The following is a 26,020-nucleotide window of genomic DNA, read 5'->3' as shown; positions in this document are numbered from 1 at the left end:
TGCCTCAAACTTTAGTGCTGGGGATCTGGTTGTCTCCAAAGTACCTCAGACTTTAGTGTTGAATACCTTATGTCAGTGATGGCGAACCTTTTAGAGACTGAGTGCCCAAATTACAACCAAAAGTCACATATTTTTCACGAAGTGCCAAATGCCAGTTTAATGTAACTTATTGCTCCCTGCTGTGTCACAGATTTGAACGTATTGGCGTCCTGAAGACACCAATACAGTAGAAAGATGGAGAAATGTGGATTATTATTGCAGCTTTCCTCTAAGGTCCCCTTAACGGGATGAATCACAGGCCCTGAGAAGGGGCTTCAATGACAAATAGTCCTGAACATGGCACGTTCAGGGCTGCCTGTAAATGCAGGAGGAGGAGTCCTGAATGGTGACCTTTGTGCTGGGTGATGGCCTAGGTGCCCACAGAGAGGGCTCCGAGTGCCATCTCTGGCACCCGTGCCATAGGTTCGCCACCACTGCCTTATGTGATAAATACACCAATAATCTTACTCTTACAGTTGTAAAACAATCAAAAAGAGTAAAATGAAGCTGATAATCTTAAACCCAAATACTGACTACAAATTTGGTTATTGGAAAGATCCCACTTTCATCAGCGTTTTAACAAAGAGCTATGAGGAACATTATTCCACAATGATTGCAGTTACATATCTACAATGCTTCATGTCATCACTGTACCTTGATGGCAGGGCTTTGCCCATGACTTTTAGGCCAGCAGTCTGCCGGTCACCTGTTAGAGCTTGTTGTGTATACACACTCAGCCCAAGTGTTCTGATATTCTTCCGACTCTCATGGTTTAGATCAGCTTCAATTAATACCATATCTTTACCATCATAGTGAAGAATAAAGCTTCCATTAGTGCTACTTCCACCATACTTCTTTCCCAAAGCCTTAATCTATATACAGAAAAAGGAGAAAGTTGCTTGCAGATCAGTATTGGTAAAGAACAATTAGTATGAAATAAGAATTCTCTGCAAAACAGATTATGTCCCTTCAAAAAGAAAGGATCGGCACATTGAAAGCCAATGTGCCCAATAGCTTTTTTCTTAAACGGATTTACCGTCACCAGGTTTTACCATACTAAACTCCTAGGCCCTTCAGGTAGGGAATGAAATATCCTTTCTAGAATTCCCTCCTGTATGTAAAATCTCAACATTTTACCTCCTCTTACCTGAAATGGCCCCCTAGAAACATGGTTTGTGTCATATCAAAGGTAAGATTCTCATCTTTAAGGTCCCTTCTAAGCTTATGGTTCTGTGAGTTACAGAATTGGATATATACGCAGATAGAAAATAGGTAACTCCAGTCTGCATTTCCAGCGATGTCTTTAGTTGCAGGTATCTCTGGTTGTAAACTCTGTTTACAGAACTATAAGCCTTATGTGATGAGAAAAATGGGATCATTATCCTTAATATGAAACAAAAGGTATGTTTCTATTTATTATACAACACTATCCCTGCAGCCACTAAACTTGACTCATTTCATTTGAAAATGAGGTGAGCAGGGTCATATTTGCATGATTTTGGGGGAGATATGTTATAGGCAAACAGTGAGATTTTACATAAAACAGTAGTTTAATGGGGTAAAACCTGGTGATGAGTTTAAGTATGCTGTACAAACAATGCTGTAAACAAGTTGGTCCCCTCAACTTTAACCTAACACGTATGGCCACTTTTAAAAGTGATATTATTTTATGTTACAATTTTCTTTCATGGGAATTATTTAGGGTTATGGTTGACATGACATTTTGTATGACTGTCTTGATAAGCCACAACATTTCTTCACCTTTTAGGTCAAGACAATGCCAATTCTTCCTATTTCTTAATTCAACCTTCAACCTTTATTAATAATTACCGGTACATTAAAAACATATATACACAGCTCTAGTTCTAGAATACCTCTGGGCACCTCGCTTACATATTCTACAATATTCTATCAGAGTTAAATGGTGTAGGAGTAGCTCCTATCATCAAAAGACAGACCAGTTCATGCTAGAATCGAAAGTAGTGACCATGCCCTTGATGGGTTTCCTACAGCATGGACACCAGACTGTGCACCACCTGGTAATTTGTCTTGCTATAGCAAGAGGTGTGTAAATGTTTTTTACATAATTAATAATAATATAATTAAAGATTGAAGTTTTAATAGAAAGTTAAAGTTCTCTCCCCCAACTCCTTCACACCAGTAACTACAATGGCAGCAGCCATAGCAGCTGCTATTGGGCCCCTAGTGAATGGACCATTCTTGGTTGAACCTGATGGAGGTTTGTCTCTTTTCAACCATATAAAAGATGTAACTATTATATACATATTTTGCTGCATGTTTTACAGAATAATATGTAAATGACATATGTGCAATTCATATGTGTGATGTGTCCATGCTCTGTATTTGTGTTTATATATGTATGCTGTGGGTATACTTTATGTGTGTATATATGCTGTAAATTTGTATATGGCACTGAGTATGAATATATAAATGTGTGTGCATAAGTGAAGAACTGTATGTGTATGTATACATGAGTGTATACCGTATATGTGTGTTATCGTAAATCACATATTTGAGTACAGGCAGTCCCCGGGTTACATACAAGATAGGGTCTGTAGGTTTGTTCTTGAATTTGTATGTAAGTCGGAACTGTATATTTTATCATTGTAATCCCAGCCAGAACTTTTTTGGTCTCTGTGACAATTGGATTTTAAAAATGTTGGGTTGTCATTAGAACCAGGATTAACACTAAAGCTTCATTACAGACACCTCTGATAACTGTTATAGCTGATCATTGTAGCCTAGGACAAAAGTACAGCAAATTACCAATATCCAGAGGTCCGTTTGTAACTAGGGGTCGTATGTAAGTCAGGTGTTCTTAAGTAGGGGACCGCCTGTATACAAATAGGTATATTTTTTAAGCAGGAAGGGAAGGTGGGAAGTCCCATACAGAAACCTGCTATGGAGCCCTGACTTTCCTATTCACTTCCCTACCTCACACACATGCACCACTGGATCAGCCAGAAGTCTATGTCTAATTATTGTAGAAGGCAATCCCCGATGTCTCCTATCTTATTTCCCAAGAACAAAAGGATGAATTAATTCAATTCCAAGTTCCTAAGTCGTATTTATGGAAGGAACTGACAGGCCCCATACACGTAGGATGATTAGCCAAACATGTCAAAGTGTATGGCCAATTTCCCTCTAATGTTTAGGGGCCTTTAGTGATTAAATAGAGGCTTGGAGCAATATCCAGCTGTACCTGAAGATCCTGAGGAATTCTCCACTGATAAGGATGGGAAAGATGAGAGTAAAATGCCACCTGATTGAGTGATTTGTTAAACTGAACATGAAGCTGTAAACAAAAAAAACACAATCAACGTTAATCAAAGGGATAGATTTATAAATAGTAACAATTCTTCAACCAATATATTGTATATACAAAAAGATGACTATGGGATGACCTAATTACAGTGTAGAAATTACACCAAATATTTATAATAATATCCCTGTATCTCATACCTGTAATGTATTGTTAGCATTAATTATAACTTTTCCATGTAGTCCATGATCAAAACCATCTTGCTTATTCTCCCTTGAGAAGATCATCCCATCAAACTTCAAATTGCGTGGAAATCTCAACTTTTAATGAATAAAAATAAGAACATTTTTTTACACATTTTATATTGAATTTTAAGACTCTAAATAATTTATCTTCATCTGTTTTTGACTGATGTAATCAAATGTGAGCTGAATCCAACCATTTGCATAACTTACACCACAAACTCAAACGTCAGTGAAATAACTGATCAGGCGTCTTTTTTGTGCAAGAATATGATCTATTCTTCTAGTGAAATAAAAGAGGAAGCAAGGTTTTTCACTGTTTTACTGGATAAGCACGTAAAATAACTTTTTAAAAATAATTTGCTTCTTTGCCTCGTCGTATTGAGAGAGAAGTCTGATTTTCAGTTTTGCACTGATTGAGTTTTGTGGGAGCTTACTTTTTGCTAAACAAGCTATATTTTTCATTGGCACAATTTCGAGAGTAAATTTTTATTTATTTTTTGGAAAAAAGCAATTCAGACAATAACAGGCAATGTAAAGAGATTACAGTCAGTTATGGTGTATCCATAGTAGACCTCATGAGGTCTGAATGTAAGTTTTTAAGAAGGTGGGTTCTAGTGGTATTTCTTACATCTATCAAACATTTATGTTACAGATGGAAATTTCCAACTGATGTTGGATAAGTGGTAATAGCCAGTGGCTTAAATGTACAAAGTGCTAAACATTTCATCGTCTTTTTAATGTCATAAAATTTCTACTTCCCACAACTGCTTCCAACATTGGGAAAATACAAAGCAGGAAAACCCACCCCTTAGACAATGTATGCTATCGGGAGAGGACCATCAGTGAGTGCCAAGGTTACATATGGGTTCCTCTAAATTTGTATTTTTCAAAAAATATTATGAAGACAAAAAGTCAAACTTACATTTCACATCTGTGTGACTCAGATAAACATAGCCTATTGATGTCATGATTTTTGAGAATGTCTATTTCAGTAGAAAATGAATTGGTAAGAGACCAACAGCTGAGATACTATGTTACTTATGAATCAGGGCCAGATAACATAATGGTACCTGGAAAGCGTGAGTCATATCAATCTGAACTGCTTGCAACACTTCTTTCTTGGTAGATCTGTTCTCAAACTTCCCTGTGAGACCGAACATATCTTTCCTGTTAACTTTAACGATTGCTTCGACTTCATGCTTTCCCTGTATGACATTCAAAATTTGATTAATTTTACAGGCTGCTCTTTTATTTTTATGTCAAAAAATGTTTAATATCCAAAGTCGATTAGTAAGTAATGTAACATAAATATAAAGCATGAGCACACAAAAAGAAAAAGGTAAGTAATAGTGAAAAAAAACATTTAAAGGTGATGTCTCATATCCTTAAAAGGGATTAGGAAACCAGAGACCAAAAAGATTATATGCAAGATATTTAACAATAGATGAGAAACAAGGAGAGCACATCTTACAATGTATTATATATTGGGCTGCGGGTCTATGTGCACATTTAAAAACCTAGTTTTTAAATATCCATTTTGTTTTAATTTTTGTTGTGGAGACTTAAATCAATAAAAATGTTTAGATTTTATCTGAGAAATATGCCCCTTTCCACCACTTATTAGGCTCTCAATACTTCAAATACCTCTTTTAAATGTGCCATGGTCTCCAAGAAGAGGTATGAGATGACAGCTCCCCATATAAATCTATAGATAGGGGTGAGAATAACTGAAGGAGTTGTAAGCAGAGGATGCTGTAGCTTATGGTAGGTTTCTATCTAACCTCTATAGCTTTATTTATTTTAATCATATCAATACTGTTATGTACTTCTCCATAAAGTCATATTTTTGCTACCGGTGAGAGAAAACTAAAAGTGAACTTACAGATATGTATCTCCGTGTTGAGGCACAAGCTTCAATGTTGCTAGGTATAGTTTGAAGAGACTGCTTAAAAGGATGCTTTAGGCTAGCACAGATCTAGAAAAAAATTGCAAATATAGACAATCAGACAATATACAGGCTGGAGCTCCAAAAATTCTTCTTCTCCCTCTTATTCTATCTTAAAACATCGATGGACAGCACCAATCTGCAGTTTCTCCTGCTGAAAGTATGTCACCATTCAGACTATCACCATCACAACCTCATTCTCCTCCTTTAATTGTATTGTAACTGGAAGAGCAACGCTTTGGGTCGGGCGGATAGAAAGCTAGCGTCCCGTTATGTGAATTTGTGATATGCGCATTTTTAATGGATTTTTGTGAGTATGATGAATTGAAATAAATTTTAACCTTATTGGAACGTACCACACCATCTGCCTGCATATTTTCTTCCAGTTACAATACAATTAAAGGAGGAGAATGAGAGTGCGATGGTGCTAGTCTGAATGGTGACATACTTTCAGCAGGAGAAACTGAAGATTGGTGCTGTTCATCGAAGTTTTAAGATAGAATAAGAGGGAGAAGAAGAATTTTTGGAGCTCCGGTCATAGTGAAAATATTTTTATCTATTTTTGTGGACTTTTTCAAAGACTGTGTGGACCGGTCTTATACCTTGAGTAGCTCCTTAAGGGGCAAACTGTGCACCACGAAAAACTGTGTTAATATACAGGCTGGATATTTTCTCTTATTTTATAGAAATCTATTGTATAGTGTAGAGACACACAAAAATGTAATTGTGTGGGCTTTGTAGGGGCCCTTTGGAAAATTACCAACCTTTACAATAAACCATCTGATCAGCATTTAGTGAGCCTAAGGTGGTGCTCTGTTTCCATTGTTACAAAGAATATCGAACAGGAAAATAGAAAAAAGTGGAGCAGCACTCACCCAGGTAGGCTTCTTATTGTGTTTATTTATATACTCACAAACATCTTAAAACTGTGTATTTTTGGTGGGGAGGGAAAAACAGCAGGACATAACAAAAAAGTAGTATGCAATATCTTTTTTTTTATTGGTGTTTTTGTGCCTTTTTGCTGCTAATGGCTGTTTTTGTAATGTAACACCTCAATTCAACGTGTGTTGGTGCGTCTATTTGTAATTATATTGCGCCTCTTTCCAGATGTTTGCGCATGATTTATTATACTATAGCGCCTATATGGGCGTAAATAATTGCACAATAACACGTCAGTCCTGACCATGCTTACAAAAGACAATTGGTTTGATTTGCGCTACAAATTGCAACTTTTTTAAAAATGTGCTCCTAATTAGGCACAAAAAACCCTGCATTTGACAGAGTCAAAATGAGAAAGACAAATGAGGTGCAAAGAGTGCAAAGAAGGGGGAAATTAGATAAATGGGGAATTTATCAAGGTTAGGATCGTGCCCCATTCTTGACACATGCAGCACCAATATACTAAGAGGCTCTGGATGAATTCTATGCCAGGTCCACCTTTTTGGAGAATTCCACTATAACCTGTGCCAGGTTGTAGTAAATATGGTGTATGTGGGCATCCCCACCTTGTCATGCACTACCCGATGCCTGCCCTGTGTCCCACCTCTTCGCCCCCATTTGGTGTGATGGTGGCATGTAGGTGAAATAACTCATTTTTATGCCTTGTACCCCAGGAATGCATAATAAATCACCGCTATAGAGTACATCTTCTCATGCATGTCATAATCTGTACTAGCTAGCTTCCAATGGATTACTATGTAGATTTTATTGTTTGTAGACGTATTATTCTACTCACATAAGGATTGTCACTTTCGTATCCAAGCACAATGGTCTGTACACATTCATCGATCTGGTCAAGAACCAGCTTGGTTTCCAGTATGTAATGTTTTTTCCGTTTATCTACAGTGAAAGTCTCCTGCAGAAGGACACTCTGTGGGACAGGAAGCTTAAATGGATGCCTAGACATGATAAAATACATTCAAAGGGATTTTATAACATTTCATAGTTCTTGTTAACACAAGGTTGGTAGTATATTCTGTGATAGAAGATTTTCTCCAATCCTGTGTGGCCATTATTTGCCTTCAAAACATCAACTCTTCTTAGCACACTTGCTGCTTCAGTGATTTTTCACTGATGCCTTACTGAACCATTCTTTCCAATGGGCTTTTTCACACTTCAGTTTTTTGACCACTGATCAGCCGTCAATTAAGAACCTTTTCTTTTTGTGTTCACTGACAACATTGAATCAGGGGAAAAAAAACTGAAGTGTGAAAAAGCCCATAGAATGGTTCAGTAAGGCATCAGTGAAAAATCACTGAAGCCAGGAAGAGAAAACCAATCTGTACTTGCCCATAAGCCAAAATGGGTTCAGTGACAGATCCCTGATGTAAAAAAAAACACCAATGTGAAACAACCTTTACAGTTGACTATTATCCAACTTTGTACACATGTACTCAGAAGAAATAATGTGGTTTTGAAGGCAATGGGTGGTCACAGCAAATATAGAAGTCATATAGATTTTTCTTTGTTAATTTCTTTGTTTAATTGATAAACAATAATATAAAAAACTTGCATAGTACAGTCCGTCTATCTATCTAACAAAGACCCTGCATTCCTATTCTTTACTAATATATACTGTATATCTCTATAGACATGTTCTCATACATGAGTGTAAATATTATAACTCAATACTCAATAAACCCATTACAAAGCAGGGTACCCAGCCAATTTGCTGAGAGGTTTTTATGACTTTTCGCATTTAAGAACTCCATTTAAACTTCAAATTGAGTCAGCAAGGGCAGAACAAAGAGCAGATTTATTTTCTGCTGTAAAAAAAACCTTAGGTTAATAAGTGCAATTAAAGCAGCACTTCATTGAACGGATAATTAGCTATTGTATTTTTATCTAGCACACTCGGATAAAGTAAATCAGCCAGTCCGACTGATACAGAGAGGTGCAATACCTGTGATTGTGGATGGATATATGCATGGGTGGATTTACTCATAGGGCAACCCAAGCAATTGCTTGGGTCCCAAGAAACCAAGGGGTGCCACATATCCTGGGGACACCAATACTATGGCAGAGAGATGGTGATAAAATCAGACAAACAGCACAAAATCTCTGTACTCACTGCGGTTTTGCTGTTCTTTATATCTTTATGATTGAAATTGAAACGTGTGCCCTATTCTCTCAATGTCAGATGAAATGCAATGAGAGTGGACCAGCCATCTAATAGCACCCCCCTCCCCCACACCCCAAGAAAAATCTGGATTGTGTAAATGACTTTAAATTCTGTCCAGATAATCTTCGTGCCCACAGGACCTGTGATTTTTGAGATAATGATGTTTTTATAATTTAGTAAATTAACATTTTATTGCATTGGGGAGGTAGCCATGCCTGCAAGTGCACAAATTATCTTCTCTCTAACACAACCCAATACTGTACTGTCAAATACAGAATAGGTTTACTGTTAAGACAATTCACAAACGCGCCTCCAAACCATCATACTTCCAGTGATTTGAGCAAGACAGATTTGTATTTGTGGAAGATTTATATTGAAAATATTTGTATAGACGAAATTAGAATACCCCTTTAATGCCAATATTTATAGAATGGGAGAACTAACCGCAAATGTCTGCAAAAAAAATTCAGCAGTTTATCGGAGTGTAAAAGTTCACGGCAGTAAATTTCGAGCAGGCTAGGAGGATTGGAGAGCATCAGTGAAATATGTCTGGTTGTATTAGCCAGAGAAGCCTTCTTAAGGCTAACTGCAAATCATCTGTCATCTATTCTGCAGAATGAATAATTGTAACACTTGGTAATATCATTAAAGCAAATACAGTACGTCTCCAGTGCGCTGCTTACTAACATAAGGTAATGGTGGCGAGAGATAATAATGTTCTGTTCAGTAGGGACCATTGATGAGACGTACTACTAGAACCTTCCACTCACAGTTGTTTGGATTTTGAATCCTAATATTTTTAAGTTTAAATTCTTTAATTGCAGACATTTACTGGAGACATAGGAGCTCATTTACTAAGGGTTTTACACTGCACTTTTGTCGGACCATGCACATTCTTCTAGGGTAAAACGACTTGCACTTTAAGAAGTGTGTGCTTGGTATGCAGCGTATAGGACCCTTTTGTGGCAGAGCTGCGCTGGCGTCCATGCGGCACAAATTAGGGGGCGTGCCGTCGGACAGTCCGACTGATTTGAAACGAGTGCCGTATTTAACTTTTAAATTGTGTTGCACGCCCTATGTAAAAGATGCACCGATGGTGAACTCTGTCAGACCTGAGCCGGGAAGCACCACATTCATGATTTCTGGCGCATGATCTTAGTGAATCGCCGCACAGTGCATTATAGATGGACAATGCATTCAGTGAACTCGAGTATCTGGGTAAGTAAAAGTGCCCATAATGCTGTGTTATTGGCAGGGCTGGACTCTTGGCACAAGGGTCATATCAATCAGCATGTAAAGGGGCAGCTGTAAGCAGTGTAGAAAGAAAAAAAACAGGACCACCACCAGTCCCCCGCCCCTTGTGCACTAAGAAGCTAGTTTGCATATAAAATGTAAATTTGCAGTAAATTGACTGCTGGGTGTTTAAAGCTCCTGTGTTAGGAAATGCTGAAATACCTGAATTGTATGAGTCCGCGTTTCTGATAGAACAGAACTTCTTTCTTCACATCTTCTATCTGACCATTCAGCTCTAAAATCAAAGGGGGGTTCCTCTGGCCGGCCAACACTGATTTAATAAGAAAATTAGACTTCTTTGGCTACAAAAACAAGAAAATCTGTTAATAGGGGGCATTTTTTTTTTATTATTCTTGGTTTTGAAAAAAAATTATAATAAGGGTGAAGAACATCGGCATTTCCCTGTTTCACCGATTGGTAGGAACACCATTTTTTTATTTACATACATCTGTGACACGTGTACATTTACCAGTATTCAGTCTGAAAAGATGACCCTAAGACTGGTATCAAATGAATGTTACGTGCATTTGACTGTCTAATGTCCCAAGGTCCTTGTGAACTGAGATACAGCCGGCCCTACACTTTAGATACTTGCCCATATGCTTCATCAGCCACAAAATAGAAGAGGGTAGAATAAAAAGATCCGGCAGATGAAGTGCAAATAATCTCCGAAGCTCTCCTTATGCCTAACGGGACAGACCACATTTCTGTGGGAGAGCCAACAACCCCCACTATCATCACAATATATATGTCATGGAACGATGCGCCTACCAGATCTGTGATCCAATAATCCACTGTCACATTAAACTCCTGCTTTGATCCCTTGATCTTGAATGAAATAATCTTCATTTTCTCACTATTTTCCAGATGGATCTCATTCTTTATCAGCTGATTCCACAGTGAGACCATTTCGCTATAACTTCTGAAGGAATTAGCCCCAATAAAATTGACTGTGGAAGCCTAACGAAAAGATGAACCACAATATTCTGGATGTCATAAAACATGACAAAAAAAATCATTAAATCACAGTAAAAAAAAATGTCAAATGACCATGGCCCTAACAGCTAAAGTTGTATATTTATATACAGCACAGTCAGTTTTATTGTATACCAGCTATAAGCTGGTAAATTCCCCCATGGATATGGACATACAGAAATTTTAGTTTTTCAATCTTTGCTCTTGATTCCCAGTATCCTTATTTTTCCATCAACCTTCTGTAGCCTACTGTTACTGTTGCATTTTTATGGAACCATTTAATGCTCCATATATTGTACTTGGAAACAAGTACATACATTAGTAATAGTTAGCAAATAAATTACTTTTGGGTTGGAACAGAAAAATATAAATAGTTCAAAGTGAAATAGTTCTTCCTATGTTTTATTATTTAAAAAAAACACATTTTAATCACATTGTTTTGGTGAGATAAGATAGATGAGAAACAGCAATTCCAGAATTTTTCATGAAGGATGAATAAATGGTAGCTATGGGGGGAGCCGTACAAAAATTAAAGATTGAGGTAATTATAAGTTTTAAAAAATAACTTCCAGTTTAATACAAGGGCATTGAATGAGATTTGGGAAATAATATAATTATAAACTTAGACTGACTCTTAGGTAAGTATTCGTAGGTGTGTGTATATGAATTCTCCTCTCTTTCTCACTTCCTGAGTCTTTGTAGAACAAATCCAACACTAGGTTCTTGACAGACAGAGCTTTTCCAGCAGACAATTCAATGATGGTCTGGTAAGCGTGCAGTTGAGGCTGATGAAGTTTGAGGGCTGAGTAGAGATACAACCAAGGAGTGTCCATAGTAAACGCTCCTGTGTAAGAGAAAAAGAAGGAGCAATTATAGAAAATATCCCATAACTATCCCATCATGTAAATGGAAAATGTTCATGGCAAAAAATCCAAATGCCATAGAATGGACAAAAAGATACAGTTGCACCATTTTATTTGTTTTTACTGTGAGGTCCATCTGACACTTCTGTTTTATCATCATGGAAAGTCAATTCTTAAAACTTATATAAGACACTACAGTGGACAAAGGTGGAAGTCAAGGGATTGGAGCTAAGTTCCGATTCTTTAGATAACAGGTTATCAATATCTATTACCAAGGAAACCACTTTAAAATAGTTGTACATTCTGAACAACTACTTCCCTTTTTATGAGTAAGTCTACTAACTAACAGTTACTCTTGCTTTGGTTAAGCTGGAAAATAATATGTTACAGATAATTCTGGAGACGTATACGACTATTGGGTGCAGTAATTCATGTCACAAAAAATATAGGAGCACATTTCCTAAAAACAGTGCAAACCGCACTGTGTACAGAGGGCACCAGATTTCTGATTTGTGGCGCCCCCTGCACTGACCCGACGGAGTGAACAAACTTTTTGGTGAACCTTTAACATGGGCCGTGCAACACATTTTGTTGTTGTACATTTCAAAATAAATGTGGCGCATGGTCTGACTGAGCACCAGAACGCCCATTTCAATGCAGAATTTTGTGACACATAAAAAATAGTGCAGCCGTGACACAACAAGGTCACGTGCAACACATATGTAGCATGGACAATTCTTAAATACATGTGCAAGCAGTTTGCACTGAAAAGACAGAAAACTGCGCACAGACCTTAGTAAATGTGCCCCATAATAGTGTAGTGTCTCATTAGTGTTAGATTGACATAGATTTATTCTTTTTTTTTTTACCTTCCCATTTGTAAAGGTCATTCTTTGACGTATCTTTCCACTGAAATCCGGCAACAAATGGCATCCTGTCATTGTACTGCACCTTAAAGTTGGTATTGCTTTCCAGAGCCGAATGCGTATGTAAAAGTTGTGTCCTATAGTTCACTTGTTTCTCAGCAACTTGTAGGGTAAACTGAAAACAAATTTATTTGTTAGTATCTGGAAATAGGTCAGATTTATAACAGTCCTATGGTCAGATTTATAACAAGACACACATGTATTTTTGTAATTTTTTTTTACATATCTGTAAAAAGCTTGTGCTTTTCCTAAGAATCCAACTCTAAAAAAATTAGAAGCATTAGAAAAATGCATTAAAAGTACAATAATCTTTATTTAGCTGATTTCCTGGAATTCTTTTCTTTTATATTTTTGCATTGTAGGAATAAAATCAATTTATATTGCACTAAAGATGTTTACAACTGCAAAGAAAAAACTGTTTCAACCACATCTATAGACATTGAAAATACATTCACACAAGTTTGAAGGCTGGCAAATTAGGTTACTTCCTTCAGGGGGTTTACCACCCATGGGGCAAGTTGAGTCTCTCACCTCAGGCAGCAGCAACTGAAGAAAGAAGGGGGCAGCATGAGGGGTGCCGTCACCAGCTTCAGAGAAGTACCTGACACTTAAAAATAGTGTCTCTTCACACCCTATGTCAGCATGGGTTTGAAATGCTTCATGCAGAGCCTGACTACTGAAAAAACTTACCTGATATATTAATACTGGAGGGGGCACAGGGGGCTGCCACCTGTGGCACGCATCAGGCAGCAAAATGTTGACTACCTTGTCTCAACCCTTTGGAGTTTCACATGATTGTGTTACACAGCAACCGATTCACATATACGGTTGGCACATACACTTGTATGTTATCCATATTTGTTCTCTTAGACTCCTATGGAATGGCAGAGCTGCAAACGTGGCCAAGAATAGGACATGGCCTGATATGTACTCAGGGGCACTAGGCTCATACATGGGGCTGAGGAAACCACCTCTGTCTGTAAGAGCCCATAGGGATACAAGGGGATGTGAACTGTGAAAAATACATTTGGGTGTATGAGGGCTTACCTCCATGAAGTAGCTGGATGATGAAGGGTTCGAGTTGTTCTTGAATGTTTGACTGATGAAAAGCTTCTTCTTGTTGTTCATTTCATCCCAGTGTTTTCCATAGCTGACCTCCAGGTAGGAATGTATGTGAGGTGCATACTCTTCATGATGTAAATGTACCTATAATACATTTTATTAAGTTAGTAGGATAAGAAAAGTTAACAATTCCAGATAGTCCCTACAGCATAACGTAGCTATAAGCTGACAGCTATCTCTACAGTGTGTGGTGGCCACATTACCCCAGCACAGACACCACACAGTGGGGCACATGTAACTTAAGTCTGGCTTAATGGAATTTCCTTATTTCCTTCTCTCCGCTCTCCCGATGATGTCTAAAGCCTGTCTATAATTTCTAGCAACTTCTTTAGTCAGAGACATCCGGATACCCTAGGGATAAGGGAGATGCAGTTTATCAACATTTCTCCCTTCTTCGCTTTTAACAGCATCGCGCTGAAGTACCACTGCTGCCATTTCTCTATAGACTCGATGGTCACATGACCGCCGGGTCCAAAGGGGTTAACCAGAGCGGCTGGCCCTTAAACCGCCATTTACATAAATTCACTAAAAATGCCTGGTCACTAGAGCCTTTTCAGGCCCCTTCGTAATGGGGTTAATGCACCTGGCATTTAAGGAGTTAAAATCTTTAGTAAACTTTTGTAAAGACTATTGTAACAAAAGTTGCAAAAGTCTCTAAAAATTTGCAAACCGCTGTAAACAATTTCTTACCCCAGGCTGGGGGCAGATGTCGATTTGCAATTTTTAAAAACGTTAAGAATTTTTTTAAAAGTTGCAAGTTTCACATTTGGAATCAGGGGATAACTCAGCGAACAATGCAGAAAAACTTGACCATGACGAACTGAAGGGAGTTTGTCACAAAAAAAGTCTTAGATAAAGAAGAAAAATCCAAGCCAAAAATTCTATATATTTGCCCCAATGAGTTGATTTTGGTTTTGTGCATTGAGTTTTCCACAGGAAGGGAAATGTAACTCTATGCAGGTGATGGGGATGTGATCGGTCCAGGACATACAGTCTGCATAGTGTTCGACCAGCTTGAAGTGATCAAGTAAACTGCAAATATTTAGGTACCTTGTGGTTAAAAGCTTGAAGTTGTGTACAATGAAATTCATGCTCAAAGTCGACTTTGTACTGTTCTTCAGAATCCGTGTCAATCTTTATTTTTTGTCCTGTATCACATTCGTGGCGGAGAAATTTTGCATCACCTGTAAAATATGATAGGTAACTTTACAAAGGCAAGTGGATGGCAAAGAAGCAGAACATTTTATTTTCAAATCCGCAAATATTTGAGTAGTGTTATTAAAACAATATAAAGTCTACTGCAACTTCAAAACCGGTGCTAAAACTATATTAATGCTTATTTAGTTATTTGTTTGTATATCCTGAATTGTAGATCCACATAGGGTGCAAATAATGTGAGGGTAAAAAAAAGAGTATTGCCAAGATCATTCGCCTTCACCTACTTTTGTTTCCTCCATGATTTCCTGAGAGTACACAGGAAATGATGATAAACTGATTAATTTTTGGCTCCAGCTGAAAGAAAATATGTGGAACGTCTATCCAAAATGTATCTATGTAAACGAACAGCCAGTAATGCACATATCTCTCTACTATGCATTATGATACATGTATTTAGAAATGGGATTTTTAAATTCTGAAACTGGAATAGCCCCACTAGGGAAATTAAACATGAACATGATCAGTGGTCCAAATACTAGGACTTGGCAGGGGTAGATTAAGACTTGTTTATACAACCTCTTCAGAGCCTTTTCTCCTGATGAATCCAGACTAATATAGATGGCAAACTAAAGAGGATATGCATTTGGAGTCCACAATTTTAGCTACACATGGACAACATAATATCAGGACTGCTGGTCTTGTAGGATAGCAGAAGACCCCAATAACTTTAAATGTCTGCCTGCTTTGCATTGAAAGTCCATTACATTTTTTAAAAGATCAATGAAATGTTAAAAGAGTTGGTCACTCTTTTACATAAGTTGCCCAAGTGCGTTTACTGCCTTAATAATGATCCCTGCATGTTCATCAAATAATTCAGCATCCCTCCTACTTACTTTAGTGCTGTCTGCAAATTTTCCATGCATCTTTGTTTACATGGACTCTGAAGAATAGGAGTGGCTGCAGCAGGAGATTAAGAAACACCATGCTCCCTCCACCTCCCCTCTCCCTATGTATGTTAGTGGGAGGGACTGTGAGAGAAAAAGGCACAGTGGGTGACGCCATAAGGACAGACTGAAGGAGTCCGAAACAGGAAGTTGTGTACAGGGAACGGGCATGGTGTGAACAGGGAGAGGCTGAAGCTCTCAAAGGGGGAAAAGACACATGTACATATACATGCAGAGACATTTTTAATGGAACAGAATTATTAAAAATGATTAAAAACCTCTTTAAGTTTTGCCTTTCAGAAGCTTAATTTATACGTTTAGATATCATTTTGAGCAATGAAGCATGATAAAGAATTGAATTGAATTAAAGGAGTTGTGCCAAGTTTGATTGTGATCCTCATTACACAGGACCCTGTGGAAGCCTCAGTGCTGGGCATGAGAATAGACCTCTATCAATCATAACATTAGGGGTCCTGTTCTCACTAATAGATAGAGTGGAAGACCACTCATGTATCCTGCCACTTTGATTCTAAACTATGAGAGTGATAGAAATTTCAGAGGACAGCACTCAGATTTATCTGGTACTCGCCTTCACCGTTAATAAGCACCTCAACAGAAGCGCATTCAGAGCTTTACCAGCACCAATAGATCAGCACCCAATGGGGCTTATTTACTAACGGTCCTGCGGATGCATTTTCGTCTGGTTTTCCGTCTTTTCAGGGATTGCAACAAGGATTGTGTCGCACACGATCGGATTTTGGCGCATTAGCGCTGGCTTTCATGCAACAGAAATGGGGGGGGGGGGCCATCGGAAGAATCGACAGACAAACTTTGAATTCATGTCACAAGATCAAGCACTTACATGCACTGGAAAGAAGAAGGTGAACACTGGGGGACATGATAGGGGAAGCGACAGATGCAGGATATCGGGCGCACGATCTTAGTGAATCACAGCAGCTGTGCATTGGAGTCAGGGAACCCACCTCAGGGATCGCGCAGGGACGGGTAAGTAAATCTGCCCCACTGACTATATAACTTCTACTGCTATAAGAGAATAGTGCCATCAGGGAGCTGCAAGGTCACATTCTCTATGGAGCAGTGTGAATACTTCTCATGAGAAACCCTAGATTCATAAAAATGTGCACTCGCCACTAAAAAAGGAAATTAATGTCCTAAAACTCTTAAAGGTTTAGAAATAATTGCAGGCCAAAGGAGCTGGAAATTAGATTGATTTACCACTTACGTACATACATTGGAAATCTGGAAAAGAGGAGAGGTCACCTTAACAGCTTTATTGCACAACAGTCACGTAGCGTTAGCAATCTCTTAGTCAAATGTAAATGAATGAGATCTGCATTCAATCGTATCTTAAATCCCCGGAAAGTGCCCTCTGGAACGTCATGCAGGGTTATGAACTGGAGACGAAAATTAATCAAAATTGTGTTACAAGAGCTGATTTGACGGCTCTGATCCCACTGAACCACAGCCGAATCTGGCCAGAAACTTAGGTTATAAAATACAGCTAACGATTCCATAGAACAAGCCAAGCACAAGATAAACGATAAATGAACGTTATAAAGCAATGCTTGTGCCAAGGACCGCGAACTATGTGGTGAATATATGAGCCTGAAGTAATGTAATCTATGAAAAATTCAATTTAAAGCAGCCATTTATGGAATGAAAAATTAGCGCCAAGCCACTAAGGAGAAGCCTGATGCAAGCACCTAATATTAGCACGGCTTTTCTTTTTTAGATATCTTGTCCCATAAAGTGTCTCATCACATACTAACGCTCCATGCACATGACCGTACTAATTCTTGTCTGTTAAAAACTGATCTTTTCTTTCGTTTTCCAAGGGTGATTTGCATTTGATTGGCACCTGCAGTCTCTTGATCTTCCTACAGTGTATGAGTGATGTGTGAAAAACGGTTCTGGCTAGGAAATGCTCTACTTATAAACGGATTGGTCGTGCAGTCTCTTTAAATAACGACAGCGGATTATAGAGATATAGTACACAGTCGTCTTTTACTCTTATGTGTATCTTGCTAATCTTGTCTTTTCTGAACATAAACTTGAGGTAGATTGTAATAATGTGCTAGCCCTTTATACAGAAAGCACCTTGATGCAACTTTGTTTGAAAGCTTAATCTTTCCTTAAACTATTTTTGCGATACCATGATAAGCAGTTGCACCTATATTTTCAGGGATTTCTTTTTGACATCCTTGCCAACCCATTATAAGTTCGGGCTGAAGGTCTGAATTTTTTTGAAGCATGGTCTGGGCACTGAATATACTTGTGTTGTAGTATGACTTTATTGTGAGGACCTAGTTGTACATTATTTGTGTTGCTATATAGGCTGGTTGCTCATGGTTGTTGGTACTGGAGGGAGAAGATATATAAACTGAGTGACTAAATCAGAAATGCTATATCATGCAAGATGCCTGTTATGGTAAATATTTGAAGTAATAAAGCATGAAGCACTTTGTTCTTTTCTTTCAAACTCCTATATTATTTTATCATCACACAGACTCACAAATATGTGAGTTATGGACATTTATGGATATTCATACAAGACACACTGGGGGTCATTTACTAAGGGCCCGAATCGCGTTTTCCCGACGTGTTACCCGAATATTTCCGTTTTGCGCCGATTGTACCTGAATTGCCCCGGGTTTTTGGCGCACGCGATCGGAATTTGGCGCATCGGCGCCGGCATGCGCGCGACGGAAATCGGGGGGCGTGGCCGAACGAAAACCCGACGTATTCGGAAAAACCGCCGCATTTAAAACCCGAAAAAGTGTCGCTTGGTGACCGCTTACCTTCACCTGGTCCGAGGTGGTGCATTCCGGCGCGTGGAGATGATTTTCAGCGCAGCAGCGCCACCTGGTGGACGGCGGAGGAACTGCCTTCATGAATCCCGGCCGGACCCGAATCCAGAGCAGAGAACGCGCCGCTGGATCGCGAATGGGCCGGGTAAGTAAATTTGCCCCACTGTATGTGTTGCTTATACTGTGTATTTAAACTGCAAAATAAGAATATAAGAGTTTGAAAGAAAAAAAGCAAAGTGCATCATGCTTTATTCATATGGGATTGACAGTGGAGTCAAACAGGAACCTCCAGGATGATGCCAGGAATAATAAACACCCTAAAACAAAGCAACCACCAAAACAGCCAGGATTGAACACAGTGATATATCTAATGTGAACAAGAAATTTACCTAAAAGTCCATACTTGACTCTCATGGCATTTGACCAAACAGTTCCTCGTTGTTGCAGAAGTCCAATCCCATAGGACCCAAATACTCCTGGAATGTAAGCTTCACTTTCTAGTGAATATTGCTTCATCTTATCATCTGACTTCTTGTCAATTAAAACTGTAAAGAAAAAAATATATTTTTGAAAAATAATTATTATTATTTATATAGCGCACACAAATTACGCAGCACTGCAGAGCTTGCCAAATTGTTCCCTGTCCACAATGAGGCTCACAATCTAATCAACCTACCAGTATGTTTTGGAGTGTGGGAGGAAACCGGAGGACCTGGAGGAAATCCACGCAAACAAGGAAAAATACACAGTTTACATTTAATAACACAAGTCAAGATGATGGAAATAACTGGGACCACAATCTTCTGGCTTTTTGTTAGCCTACTCAAACTGACTGGAAGGTTAAGGTAGAAACCAGGATTATTACTTCTATGAAGCTTTGGCCCCATATGACAATGGTACAGTAATTCAGACAGACACAGCATAACTGGAATGATTGTTTACTGATATAATATTAAAACTTTAGTGATCACATCAGTTTTGCAGGAGGCATCAGGCTAAGTGGTTTATAAGGATTTCACAAGTGGCAACTAGCTTGGTAGTTACAAATAGTATCTAACACAGACTTCATAGCTATCTCAAGTATTAGAGCACCATTCTTTGTAGTTTGACGCCTTGTACTGCTCTTCCATAGAGTGGTCCACCATTTGTCTTCTTTCCCTACTATTATACAGGCATTATGGGTGTGTATATACTGTAGTTACCTCAACCTCACACTTTTAGGTTGCTGCTTTCATTGTTATCAGTCAATCCCACTGAACTGCTTATAGCTGCTTACAGAGGACCCTATTGGGCAGAATGGCTGTTAGGAGCCATTTCTTCTTCTCATGCAACATAGACCCATGTGGGTAGAGAACCTCATACCCACAATTTGTCCATTCAATGTTTACATTTTGACTGTTCAGTCGGATACAACTCTGCAGCCTAATGATTATTACTACTACTATTATAATTCTAGACCAGTGGTGGCGAACCTATGGCACGGGTGCCAGAGGTGGCACTCCGAGTCCTCTCAGAGGGCACTCAGGCTGTTGCACCATGGCAGAGTTCTCCAGATAGGGATCCACCTGCAGTCTCAGAACTTGCCATGCTTAGCATTATTTTAATGTGGAGCATCCTGGTATACCGGAGACTGCAAGAAGAGAGAGGTGGCGTGGGCAGGGTCAGGTTATCATTGGAGCTCCTTCTGTGCGACCCCTGAATGTTCCTGTTCAGGGGGCTCTCAAGGGTAGTTCCAGTGGCAACTCAAATTTCCTCTCCTTCTGACAAAGATATTGGTGCCCTCTAGTCCCGTTGAAAGCCGTGGTACAGCACAGAGCAAGACAATTGCTATATGTTACTGCAAAAAATATGCATGTTTTGGGTTGCAGTTTGGGCACTCGACCTCTAAAAGGTTCGCCATCACTGTTCTAGACCTTTGAGACTAAGCTCTTCATATCCCCACAGCAAAGAAGCAAATTATAAATCAATGGGAGGAAATTAATTTATATAAAAATGACATTAAAACTGGAATTGGAAATTTTCGGGCAAAATGTTTACAATTCGATTTACCAGTGAAGGAATATTTCCATCTCTCTTTTATGGCACACTTTAATTGTTTGTTTAATTCACATTGATGTGACTCTGAGTTCTGCTTTTTCCTTACTCCTATGTCCATTTGACTGCCACAGATGGGTATTCCTACACCCGAAAGCATTATCAAATTTACTTTTTAAAGTATTAGTCCTTCGGCTTTTATGTCATAGCCATGGGATATACCTGTACATTTGCAGGTATACCTGTGTATTTACTTGGATTGTGACTGAATATTTGTTATGCCTCCAATAAATTAAGAGGTTTTTGCATATATGCCTGTGAATATGTCAGAAATGCATATCGGGCAGCAACCTTTGTGACACTGCTGCTATCTATTTTTTGCTAACCATTGTCCTTTGGTTTCATTACGGCTAAGTGTTGAAAACTTCATGTATGTTTTCCATTATCTCAATGATTGTTAATTTGATTTACTGACACTGAAAAAAGACCCCTATTTTTATGGACTGCCTGTAAATTTTACGGGCTGTTGGCAACCTCGCTGTACAGCAGCGCTTCTCAAGCTGTTAGGCTTATCTGTGGATCAGTGACACAACGGACTCTATTGTGCTTACTGTAATGTTATACAGGGGTCCAGAAGACAAGTAAAAGTAATTCATTTCATACTATTTTAACTTTTGCATGGACTCAGCAATGAAGAGTTGTTGGACTTGTTGCATTTGGGTTGATGAAGACATAAGATAATCATCTAGTTTGTACAGTATCCCAAACTAATATGAAAAACTGGTTAAAGATGTAAAAAAAACATGTTCCTGTTGTCACCGCAGGACCTCATTAATTTTATCCAACGCTCAAGATTTATTTGTTGCTGTTTAAACCGTCACTATAAGGCTACATTCACATGAACGCATGGGGGGCGTATGTACGGCCGATATATGTACGGTGTATATACGTCCCCCGTACACTTCAATGACCTTGCGGCACCATACCGGAGCGATACGGTGCAGCACACGTGTGGCACCGCACCGTTCTGTAACCCGTAGAAAGATAGGGCATGTCCTATGTTTCTAAGGGATGCGGCGCCGTGCGCTGTGTATTCCTATGGAAAGGGGCGGGGGTGAGCAGCGCTCTCCCCTTCCTCCTCTCCCCCGGGGCCAATGTATACATCGTGTGCATGTAGCCTAAGGCAGAGAAACTAATTTTTATGTCATGGTGCGGGGTAGGAAAGGTGGAGCAGAGACTAGAAGAGATAAGTATTTAAACTCTCAGACAGGGTAATATTTACAAATGTAACTTGGCACTCAAAATAGCTTGAATCTTAAGTGTTATTTATTATGTCGCGACATACAAATAGCAATCCACAGAAAATTGTCACTTTTCAGAACCTGGTGCTCTTTTTCTATCACTGATATCTTAAGACTATGTCTGAAGAAGGTCCACAAAGACCCAAATGTCACAATTTTCTGTGGATTGCTATTTGTAGTTTGCAACGTAATAAAATAACACTTTGTATTCTACCTATTTTGGTGCCAAGTTACTTTTGTGAATAAAACTGAGTAGGAGCCTACTCGTGCAGCACCGGTTGCATATGGAGTGACATGTACCTATGTCTAAGATGGGTCAGGGTTATGAAAGTGGAGTAGAGACTTAGGCCCCCATGCATACGAACGTATATGGCGGTCAGATGCTAGCTGTATGAACTGAAGCTAACATATGGCAACCATAAGAGTGCGTTGTGCATAGCACGGTAAGGTAAGCACATATGTGTGTCACTGTACCTTGCTGTCACCTGAAAAAGGTTTGCTTCACTATCTTTCACCATACTTACGACCTGGCTGCACGGCTCCGTATGAAAAGGGAAGAGGTGAGGAGCCCTCCCCCTTCTTCAGCCGGTGGTATACTATGCCCGGGTAAGCTAAGAATACATAATAGTGAACCTGAAAAAATCATTAAGTATTACCAAAGTACCACATGTCTCTTCCATGAATATAATGCGGTACCTTAATGCTTCCCACCGTCATGTACCCTTCTGTCTTACCACCAAAATGACAATGCCACATACAGCAATGGTGCCACCTATCCCCAAAGTAATTCCCATTAAACACATTTATACAATTTTTCATGAAAATTAACATATTGATTAAATACCTGATAAGTTTAATACTATTGATTTATGTATTTATGATATTAAATACATAGTTACATTATTTGCCAATTTCATTGTCATTTGTGCTTAAATGCATCGCTGGCAGCTTGATTTCTGGATACTCAAAGGGTTAATAAAAATCTGTGGGAATATGAAAGCCCGAGCTCTGTTTGGTTGCCATGAGCAATTCTGCTCTAAGAGATTTCTGATAAATCTCCCCCAATGGTTTCTATCATTATTAATTATGTAATTTTTATTGCAAACAGTTATATTGAAAAGTACAGTATATAGGATTATGGGATCTTGACATATTTATTGCAGAAAGCACTGGTTGTCTGTATCACATTTACCTGTAATGAAGGCTGTATCCTTGAGTAAGTTTATCAACGATGCAGAAAACGCCATCTTTTTTCCAAGCTGTTTGGTAATGTTTCCTGAGACAATGATGGGGCCGCCATGCTTACTCAACTTCAATTCTGTCATAGCAAAATATCTCTGTTCTAAGCCCACTGTCTGCAAATCTGTCATTGCCTAAAACATATAGAGACAATATGTTTCACAATCATTATAGTTTACTAAATAAATAGGATAATACATAAACCGATTCGTCTATGTTTATATATATATAGCAGCCTTTGTCTAGGAAGGTCTTTATTTCTGAAGAAGATTTACAAGGTCAAAAAACTAAGTTTTCATTTTATTTAGAATTTTATTTAGAATATTTAAATATATTATTAAACATATGTAGGGGAAGTCTTCTAGAAGATGTCTGTAATGTTTTTGTTTTTTTCTAACCAAAGCTTTGTGCTTTTATTTAACCCCTTAAGGACGCAGGGTTTTTCGGCTCATTTCTCGCTCTCCAACTTCAAAAATCCAGAACTTTTTAATTTTTACGTGTACAGACCTTTGTGAGGGCTTATTTTGTGCGTAACAAATTGTACTTTCCCGTAATGTTATTTATTTTAACATGCCGTGTACTGCGAAGCTGAAAAAAAATTCCAAATGTGGAAAAATTGAAAAAAAAAACGCATGTGCGTCACGTTCTTGTGGGCTCAGTTTTTACGACTTTCACTCTTCGCTCCAAATAACACGCCTACTTTATTCTTTGGTTCGGTGCGATCGCGGTGATACCAAATTTATACAGGTTTTATTGTGTTTTAATACATTTTCAAAAATTAAACGAATGTGTACAAAAAAGAAAAAAAAAAAATTGCCATCTTCTGACGCTAATAACTTTTTCATACTTTGGCGCACAGAGCTGTGTGAGGGATCATTTTTTGCAAAATGAGGCGACGTTTTCATTGCTATCATTTTGAGGTCTGTGCGACATTTTGATCATTTTTTATTTTATTTTTTATGTTATGTAAAAAGGTGTAAAAGTCGCATTTTGGACATTTGGGCGCTATTTCCCGCCTCGGAGGTCACCGCCGCCCGTAACCGTTTTTATATTTTGATAGATTAGGCATTTTGGGACGCGGCGATACCTAATATGTTTGTGGTTTTTACTGTTTATTATGTTTTATATCCGTTCTAGGGAAAGGGGGGGGATTTGAACTTTTAATATTTTATAATTTTTTTTTATTTTTTAAACTTTTTTTTTTTCACTATTTTTTAGACCATCTAGGGTACATTAACCCTAGATGGTCAGATCGCTCCTACCATATACTGCAATACTACAGTATTGCAATATATGGCATTTTTGCAGGTCATACATTACAATGAGCCACTGGCTCATTGTAACGAACCTGCATAAGCCATGTAGCCTCGTGTCAAAAGAAGACCCGAGGCTACCATGGTAACCGATCGCCGCCCCCCGATGACGTTCGGGGGCGCGGCGATCGGAAAAAAGATGGCGGCGCCCGCACGCCGCCGTCTTTTAAACACCGCCGGCGACTGTGCCGGCGGCGTTGAGAGGGTTAATAGCCGCGATCGGTGCAAACACCGACCGCGGTTATTAGCGGTGGGGGTTTTGTGCAAAATGCAAAAACCCCCACCTTTGTATGAAGAGGACTCAGCCCGTGAGCCCTCTTCATACATCCCATATACCTCTGCGCCGTAGAGCTATGGCGCAGAACGTTAAAGGAAACCTACCACTTGTAGTGGCAGGTTTCCGATGGCAATATCGGGCACCAGCTCAGGGTGAGCTGGTGCCGGAGCTTATTTTAGTTAGTGTTTTAAACCGCGGTATCGCGGTTTAAAACACTTTTTAAACGTTGTAGCCGGCGCAGGCAGGTACGCGCTCGGCGCTTACCGTGCACGCGGCTACATAGGAAGTGAATGAGAGCCGCGCGCACGGTAAGCGCCGAACGCGTACCTGCCTGCGCCGGCTATAACGCGATACCGCGATACCGCGGTTTAAAGCACTAACTAAAATAAGCTCCGGCACCAGCTCAGCCTGAGCTGGTGCCCGATATTGCCATCGGAAACCTGCCACTACAAGTGGTAGGTTTCCTTTAAGGAGTTACAAAAAATAATAATAACTGAATGCGAAGTTCTCCTCAGCAACTCTCTGATAAAGTGTTGCTAAGGATAACCTGCTTTATTTGTACAGTGTATACAGTACAGAAAGCTTCTACTATCCCTGCTTATATTCCTACACTAAAATTTTCATTACAAAGGGCTTTTCGTTGTTTAAAATAATTTTCGCATTTTCTTATATACATTTACAGTTATCTGGTATGAACAAAGTGACTATATAGAACAGTTTCCTAAGACATTTAGTATTAATACTTTGACGTAATAGATCTCCTTGTCGTCCACAATTATTTCCAAGTGTCCATTTCTAGAATTTCTTGATGATTCCAGTCTTCCTGTTAATGATGAGACAAAACACAAAGTTTAGCATGAAAATAAATCTTTATTATAGTTATATTTGTATCAACAAACTTTTTTTTACAATTAACGCTCCACCTCAAATCTATTAGAATTAACATTCAATCTAACAAATGGTAAGAATCCAGTTGAGGCTCCACCTCTTCATTAAAGGGATTGTCCAAGAATTAATTTTTTTTTATAATTTAACCGGCGTGCTAGTGGAGCTCATTACCAGCTCTTTGTTGTTTTTACAGACCTCCAGCTCTGTATAAAAAAATGTAAGGGAG

General features: G+C 38.8%; 1 protein-coding gene across 2 annotated transcripts in view; it reads right to left on the bottom strand.

The window, feature by feature from the left end:
- LOC140075161 (uncharacterized) overlaps nt 1–26,020 on the bottom strand; it is a 167,907-nt gene that overhangs the window by 72,981 nt on the left and 68,906 nt on the right. For both annotated transcript variants that reach the window (XM_072120705.1, XM_072120707.1), the window contains exons 23-37: nt 25,650–25,729; nt 23,270–23,450; nt 19,132–19,287; nt 14,863–14,996; nt 13,738–13,896; nt 12,634–12,805; nt 11,534–11,745; nt 10,698–10,886; nt 10,089–10,228; nt 7,248–7,410; nt 5,450–5,542; nt 4,638–4,772; nt 3,523–3,642; nt 3,263–3,355; nt 694–911 (exon numbers count right to left, since the gene is read on the bottom strand). In XM_072120705.1, coding sequence (XP_071976806.1) covers nt 694–911; nt 3,263–3,355; nt 3,523–3,642; nt 4,638–4,772; nt 5,450–5,542; nt 7,248–7,410; nt 10,089–10,228; nt 10,698–10,886; nt 11,534–11,745; nt 12,634–12,805; nt 13,738–13,896; nt 14,863–14,996; nt 19,132–19,287; nt 23,270–23,450; nt 25,650–25,729 — 2,245 coding nt within the window. The remainder of the gene's footprint in view (nt 1–693; nt 912–3,262; nt 3,356–3,522; nt 3,643–4,637; nt 4,773–5,449; nt 5,543–7,247; nt 7,411–10,088; nt 10,229–10,697; nt 10,887–11,533; nt 11,746–12,633; nt 12,806–13,737; nt 13,897–14,862; nt 14,997–19,131; nt 19,288–23,269; nt 23,451–25,649; nt 25,730–26,020) is intronic.

This window comes from Engystomops pustulosus, chromosome 8 (genome assembly GCF_040894005.1).
Source record: "Engystomops pustulosus chromosome 8, aEngPut4.maternal, whole genome shotgun sequence".
Classification (NCBI taxonomy): domain Eukaryota; kingdom Metazoa; phylum Chordata; class Amphibia; order Anura; family Leptodactylidae; genus Engystomops; species Engystomops pustulosus.
This window is presented reverse-complemented; position numbering and strand designations above follow the sequence as displayed.